Genomic DNA, 7,924 nt, shown 5'->3' with positions numbered 1-7,924 from the left:
GACAGGAGCAGAGGTGCACACCAACTGGCCTCAGTTTCCTGAGTCCTGCATCATATCTATGACCCCTACCCCCACCCATCAGCCCTGGTTTGGATATGCCTTTACCTGCCCTCAAAACTGCCAGACTCTCCCGTCACCAAATCTTGGATCAAGAAGAAGGGGTGGAAGACTGTGGGTGGGAGGGGGTTGAAGCCAGGAGGAGGAGAAATTAGCTTGGCTCGAGAAGTGGAGGATGGTGAAGAGAGAAAAGAGAGAGAGGACCAAGGGGAAGAGCAGAGAGTGGGTGGAAGGTAAGGGGCAGGGAGGGCAAAGTGGTGGGGGCAGAGGACAGTGAACAATGCAGAGGAGGAGACTGGACACGCACTGTCACGGAAGAGGAAGCAGGGCATCTCGGGGTCTACGTGAACGCAGTCAAAATAGTGTCTGTTCTGTAGGTTGTTGTACTGCAGGGTGTAGGTGATGTCAAAGGCCAGGCGCTTTCCCGGTGGACAGCCTATAAGCACTGGCACCATCAAGTTACCCTGAGTAGGAGGAGAAAAGCCTCACTTGGGAAGTGGGAAGGGGAGGACACCCCTCTTCCCACACACACCATCACTACCTGCCAGGCTCACCCTCACCAGGGGGCAATCTGATTACTATTTTCCTCAACATCAATGATGAGGCCAGAACCGGTTTGGCTCAGTGGATGGAGCGTCGGCCTGCGGACTCAAGGGTCCCGGGTTCGATTCCGGTCAAGGGCATGTGCCTTGGTTGCAGGCACATCCCCAGTGGGGGGCGTGCAGGAGGCAGCTGATCGATGTTTCTCTCTCATTGATGTTTCTGGCTCTCTATCCCTCTCCCTTCCTCTCTGTGAAAAATCAATAAAATATATTAAAAAACAAAACAAAAAAACCAAACATCAATGATGAGTATTTTTTCCAATACTCTAATAACTGTAAATACTTATATAGCTGTTACTGTGTGCAAAGCACTGTGTTCTAAGCACTTTACATATTCAAATTTGATTCTCCAAACAGCCTTGCAAGGTTGAGGATATAATACATTTTATTTATTTTTTTAATATATTTTGATTGATTTCAGAGAGGAAGGGAGAGGAAGAGCGAGAGAAACATCAATGATGGGAGAGCATCATTGATCAGCTGCCTCCTGCATGCCCCACACTGGGAATCGAGCCCCCAACCTGGCCATGTGCCTTGACTGAGAATTGAATTGTGACCTTTTGGTTCATAGGTCAATGTTCAACCACTGAGCCATGTTGGCTGAGCTACAGTACATTTTAGAGATGGCAAAAGTGAGGCACAGAAAGGTCAAGCAACTTATTAACTATCCAAAGCCACATAGCTGTTAAGTGGTAGAGCTGAAACCCAAACTGGGCCATGTAGCTTCTAGCTGCCTCCAGAAAAACACATATAAAACAATAAAGCCTACACCTAGGGAGCAGCTAACACCTAGTCAGGTGCACCTAGTTTATAGGGTTGAAGTTGGGCTTGAATTCTCAAACAATTGACCTGGCAGAGCATGGGATATATGAGGAAAGTGCAGCCAGGTGGGGACAGGGGTGAGGAAACCCCTGTGACTTTGCCTTCAGAATGAATGACCCCTGGCCCATTTCAGGGGTATGTCCCAAGGGTTTCACCCAATTGTCAAAGGGACATGGGTATCCGGAAACTGTGGTCTGGGCTTGACAGTGACTGTGGAGAGGAGTTAGCAGTCATAGTTCAAGCACTTCTCATGCTGGACCTGGGCCAAAAACTATACCTATCAGCCACTCACTCACTGGGAGTCTAATGGGCATCTTCAATTTAATATATCCACAACCCATCTCAACTAATGGCACCTCATCCCTCCATGTGCAGGCTAAAAGCCTTGGCCTTATCCTGGAAACCTTTCTTTCTCTCACCCCCATATCCAGTCCATTCAGATAGCCTGTGTCCCTTGACTTCAAAATAGAGCCATTCTCTCCCCCCACCTCTCAGCTCCTTTGCCCCACACTTGCCTGCCTAACTTTGTTCCCTCCCTGGATCTCACCCCTCAACACTGCCCATATGTCTTCCACACACAGTCAGAGGGAACCTGTGAACACTAGAGTCACTCCTCTGCTTAGAGCCCTCCCCATTAGACCTCACATGATCTGCTCCATCACCACTTTGACCTCATTTCTCACCACTTTCCTCTTTGCTCACCCTGGTCCAATCACACGTGCCCCTACATGTTCCTTTAGTCTAACACATGAAACATACTCCCACTTCCAGGCCTTTTTACCATCCATTCCCTCTCACTGGCATGCCTTTCTGGCACATAAACACATGACTCACTTCCTCCCTTCCTTCAAGATTTTGCTCAAATGTTTCCTCCTCGGCCAGGTCTTTCCTGAGCCATCATATAGCAAATGCTGACCTACCTCATGCACCTTGCCTGCCTTTTCCCTCCTAGCACTCATCACCTCTTAACACAATATATATATTTTTAAAATAATTCTTGCCTTAACTGGTTTAGCTCAGTGGATAGAACGTCTGCCTGTGGACTAAAGGGTCCCACGTTCAATTCCAGTCTAGGGCATATGCCCAGGTTGTGGCCTCAGTCCTCCCCAGTAGCGGGTGCGCAGGAGGCAGCCAATCAATGATACTCTCTCATCATTGATATTTCTCTCTCTCTCTATCTCCCTTCCTCTCTGAAATCAATAAAAAATATATTTAAAATAATAATAATTCTTTATTGTTGAAAGTATTACATATGTCCCCCTCCAGCCCATCCCTGCCCGCCGCCCTAGGCCTTCATGTCTGTGTCCATAGGCCATGCATATATGCATACAAGGTCTTGGATTGATTACCTCCCACCCACCCTCCCTGCTTTCCCTCTGAGATTCCACACTCTGTTCCATGTTTCCATGTCTCTGGGTCCATTCTATTCATCAGTTTATTTTGTTACTTAGATTCCACATGATTGAGATCATGTGATATTTGTCTTTCTCTGACTGACTTATTTCACTTAGTATGATACTCTCCAGATCCCTCCATCCTGTCTCAAAGGGTAAGAGATTCTCCTTTTTCACTGCTGCATAATATTCCATGGTATAAATGTACCACAGCTTTTTTTCCACTCATCTAGTGATGGGCACGTGGACTGTTTCTACATCTTAGTTATTGTAAATTGTGCTGCTGTGAACATAGAGGTGCATACATTCTTTCTGATTGGTGTTTTGGGTTTCTTAGGACATTTCCTAGAAGCGGAATCAAAGGGGGCAGTTCCATATTAAATTTTTTTGAGGAAACTCCATACTGTTTTCCATAATGGCTGTAACAGTCTGCATTCCCACCAGCAGTGTACTAGGGTTCCCTTTTCTCCACATCCTCACCAGCACTTGTCATTTGTTCATTTGTTAATGATAGCCATCCTGACAGGTGTGAGATGGTACCTCATCGTCATTTTGATTTGCATCTTTCTGATGACCAGTGACTGAACATTTTTTCAAATGTCTCTGGAGAAGTGTCTCTTTAGGTCCTTTGTCTATTTTTAAATCGGATTGTTTGCCTTCCTTTTGTTAAGTTGTATGAGTTCCTTATATATTTTGGACATTAGCTTTTTTATCAGATGTATCATTGCCAAATATGTTCTCCCATAGAGTAAGCTCCCTTTCATTTTGTTGATGTTTTTTGTTTTTTTTTTGTTTTTTTGCTGTGCAGAAGCTTTTTATTTTGATGTAGTCCCATTTGTTTATTTTCTCCTTCGCCTTAAGACAGCGGTTCTCAACCTGTGGGTCGCGACCCCTTTGGGGGTCGAACGACCCTTTCACAGGGGTCGCCTAAGACCATCGGAAAAACACATATATAATTACATATTGTTTTTGTGATTCATCACTATGCTTTAATTATGTTCAATCTGTAACAATGAAAATACATCCTGCATATCAGATATTTACATTACGATTCATAACAGTAGCAAAATTACAGTTATGAAGTAGCAACAAAAATAATTTTGTGGTTGGGGGTCATCACAACATGAGGAACTGTATTAAAGGGTCGCAGCATTAGGAAGGTTGAGAACCACTGCCTTAAGAGATGTATCTGTAGCCCTGACAGGTTTGGCTCAGTGGATAAAGCGTCGGTCTGCGGACTGAAGGGTCCCAGGTTTGATTCTGGTCAAGGGTATGTACCTTGGTTGCAGGTGCATCCTCAGGAGGGAGCGTGCAGGAGGCAGCTGATCGATGTTTCTCTCTCATTGATGTTTCTAACTCTCTATCCCTCTCACTTCCTCTCTGTAAAAAATCAATAAAATATATATATTTTTAAAAAGAGATGTATCTCAAGAAACCATCAACAAAACAACAAGAAAGCCCACTGCGCGGGAAAACATATTTGCCAATGTCATATCTGATTAGGGCCTAATCTCCAAAATTTATAGGGAACTCATACAACTTAACAAAAGGAAGATAAACAATCCAATCAAAAAATGGGCAAAGGATTTAAATAGACACCTTTCAAAAGAGGACATTCAGAAAGCCAAGAGACATATGAAAACATGCTCAAAGTCACTAATCATCCGAGAAATGCAAATCAAAACAACAATGAGGTACCATCTCACACCTGTCAGACTGGCTATCATCAACAAATCAACAAACGACAGTGCTGGAGAGGATGTGGAGAAAAAGCAACACTTGTGCACTGCTGGTGGGAATGCAGACTGGTGCAGCCACTATGGAAGACAGTATGGAGTTTCCTCAAAAAACTAAAAATGGAACTCCCATTTGACCCTGTGATCCCACTTCTAGGAATATATCCCAAGAAACCAGAAACACCAATCAGAAAGGATATATGCACCCATATGTTCATAGCAGCACAATTCACCATAGCTAAGATCTGGAAACAGCCTAAGTGCCCATAAGTAGATGAATGGATTAGAAAACTGTGGTACATCTACACAATGGAATACTACGCTGCTGTAAAAAAGAAGGAACTCTTACCATTTGCAACAGCATGGATGGAACTGGAGAGCATTATGCTAAGTGAAATAAGCCAGTCAATGAAGGAAAAATACCACATGATCTCACTTATTCATGGATAATAAAGACCATTATAAACTTATGAACAAAAATAGGTACAGAGGCAGAGCTGCCTCAAACAGACTGTCAAACTGCAGTGGGAAGGCCGGGGAGGGTAGGGGGGCAGAAGGGGTGGGTAAGAGATCAACCGAAAGACTTATATGCATGCATATAAGCATAACCAATGGACACAAGACACTGGGGGGTAGGGGAGGCCAGGGGATTGTCAAGGGCGGGGGAGAAAAGGAGACATATGTAATACCCTTTGTAATACTTTAAGCAATAAAAAAAAGAGATGTATCTGTAAACATATCACTACAAGAGATGTCTGAGATTTTGCTGCCTATGGTTTCTTGTAGGATTTTTATGGTTTCTCAACTTAAATTTAAGTCTTTTATCCATTTTGAGTTTATTCTTGAATATGGTGTAAGTTGGTGGTCTAGTTTCATCTTTTTTTTTGCATGTATCTGTCCAACTTTCCCAGCACCACTTATTAAAGAGACTCTCTTGACTCCATTGTATGTTCTTGCATTCTTTGTCAAATAATTGAGCATAATGTCTTGGGTCAATATCTGGGTTCTCTGTTCTGTTCGATTGATTTATATGCCTGTTCTTGTGCCAGTACCAGGCTGTTTTGCTTACGGTGGCTTTGTAGCATACCTTGAAATCTGGTATTGTGATTCCTCCAACTTTGTTCTTCTTTCTCAAGATTGCTGCAGCTATTCAGGGTCTTTTTTGACTCCATAGATCTGTGAAATATGCTATTAGCATTTTAATAGGGATTGCTTTGAATCTGTAGATTGCTTTGGGTAGTATGGACATTTTAATGATGTTGAGTCAACCAATCCATGAACATGGTATATTCTTCCACTTGTTTATATCTTCTCTTTTTTCAACTTCCTGTAGTTTTCCAAGTACAGGTCTTTTGCTTCCTTGGTTAAGTTTATTCCTAAGTATCTTAAATTTTTTTTGTGTGTCTTAAATTTTTTGTTGCAATGGTAAATGAGATTGTTTGTTTAGTTCCTCTTTCTGAGAAATCATTATTGGTGTATAAGAAAACCATAGATTTTGGGGTGCTTATTTTATATTCTGCTACATTGCCAAATTCATTTATTAAGCCCAGTAGTTTTTTGGTGGAATATTTAGGGTTTTCTATGTACAATATCATGTCATCTGTGAATAATGAGTTTTACTTCATCCTTTCCAATTTGGATGCCTTTTATTTCATCTTCTGGTCTGATCGCTGTGGCTAGGACTTCCAGTGCTACATTAAATAAGAGTGGTGAAAGCGGACATCCCTGTTTTGTTCCTGTTCTTAAGGGAACTGGTTTTAGTTTTTACCCATTGAGTATGATGTTGGCTGTAGGTTTGTTACATATGGCCTTTATCATGTTGAAATATGCTCCCTCTATTCTCACTTTGCTGAGAGTTTTTATCAAAAATGGGTGTTGGCTCTAGCTGGTTTGGCTTAGTGAATAGAGCCCTAGCCAGCATACTGAAGGGTGCCAGGTTCGAATCCGGTCAAGGGCACTTGCCCAGGTTGCTGGCTCATTCCCTAGTGGGGTGTGTGCAGGAGGCAGCTGACCAATGATTCTCTCTCATCATTGATGTTTCTATCTCTCTCTCCCCTCTCCCTTTCTCTCTGAAATCAATATGTATATCTTAAAACAATAACAACAAAAAAACAAACAAAAATGGATATTAGCCCCAGTTGGAATGGCTTAGTGGTTGAGTGCTGACCTATGAACTAGGAGATCACGGTTTGATTCCTGGTCAGGGTACATGCCTGGGTTGTGGGCTCGCTCCCCAGTGTGAGGTGTGCAGGAGGCAGCCAAACAATGATTCTCTCTCATCATTGATGTGTCTATCTCTCTCTCTCCCATTCCCTTCCTCTCTAAAATCCATAAAAAATTATTTTAAAAAATAGGTGTTGGATTTTGTTGAAAGTTTTTTTCTGCATCTATTGATATGATGATGTGATTTTTGTCTTTCAATTAGTTTATGTGATGTATCACATTTATTGATTTTCAAATATATTGTACCAGCCTTGCATCCCTGGAATAATTATCACCTGGTCATGGTGTATGATCTTTTAAATATATTGCTGGATGCATTTGATAATATTTTGTTGAGGATTTTAGCATCCATATTCATCAGGGATATTGGCCTGTAATTCTCTTTCTCTGCAGTGACTTTATCTGGTTTTGGAATTAGGATAGTGCTGGCCTCATAAAAAGAGCTTGGAAATGTTCCTTTCTCTTGGATTTTTTTGAATAGTTTGAGGAGTATAGGTGTTAGTTCTTCTTTGAATGTTTGGTATAAAACTCTCCTGTGAAGCTGTCTCGACCTGGGCTTTTGTTTGTTGGGAGTTTTTTGATTACTGCTTCTATTTCATCAGTTGTTATTGGCCTATCAGGTTTTCTGATTCCTCTTAATTCAGTTTTGGGAGATTGTATTCTTCTAGGAATTCATCCATTTCATCCACATTGTCCAGCTTGTTGGCATATAGTTGTTCATTGTATTTTCTTACAATCCTTTGTATTTCTGTAGTGTCAGTGGTTACTTCTCCACTTTCGTTTCTGATTTTATTTATTTAGGTCCTCTCTCTTTGTTTCTTGATGAATCTGGCTAATTGTTCAACAATTTTGTTTATCCTTTCAAAGAACCAGCTCTTGGTTTCATTGTTTTTTTAATATATATATTTCTTTATTGATTTCAGAGAGGAAGGAAGAGGGAGAGAGAGACAGAAACATCAATGATGAGAGAGAATCATTGATCGGCTGCTTCCCACATGCCCCCTACTGGGGATCAAGCCTGCAACCCAGGCATGTGCCCTTGGCCAGAATCAAACCTGGCACCCTTCCATCCACAGGCTGACACTCTATC

General features: G+C 42.0%; 1 protein-coding gene across 1 annotated transcript in view; it reads right to left on the bottom strand.

The window, feature by feature from the left end:
* CATSPERG (cation channel sperm associated auxiliary subunit gamma) overlaps positions 1-7,924 on the bottom strand; it is a 36,212-nt gene that overhangs the window by 2,940 nt on the left and 25,348 nt on the right. Inside the window, exons 22-23 of the mRNA XM_023760564.1 lie at positions 365-521; positions 106-169 (exon numbers count right to left, since the gene is read on the bottom strand). Coding sequence (XP_023616332.1) covers positions 106-169; positions 365-521 — 221 coding nt within the window. The remainder of the gene's footprint in view (positions 1-105; positions 170-364; positions 522-7,924) is intronic.

The sequence above is a fragment of the Myotis lucifugus genome, unplaced genomic scaffold (assembly GCF_000147115.1).
Source record: "Myotis lucifugus unplaced genomic scaffold, Myoluc2.0 scaffold_185, whole genome shotgun sequence".
In the NCBI taxonomy this organism is placed as follows: Eukaryota; Metazoa; Chordata; class Mammalia; order Chiroptera; family Vespertilionidae; genus Myotis; species Myotis lucifugus.
This window is presented reverse-complemented; position numbering and strand designations above follow the sequence as displayed.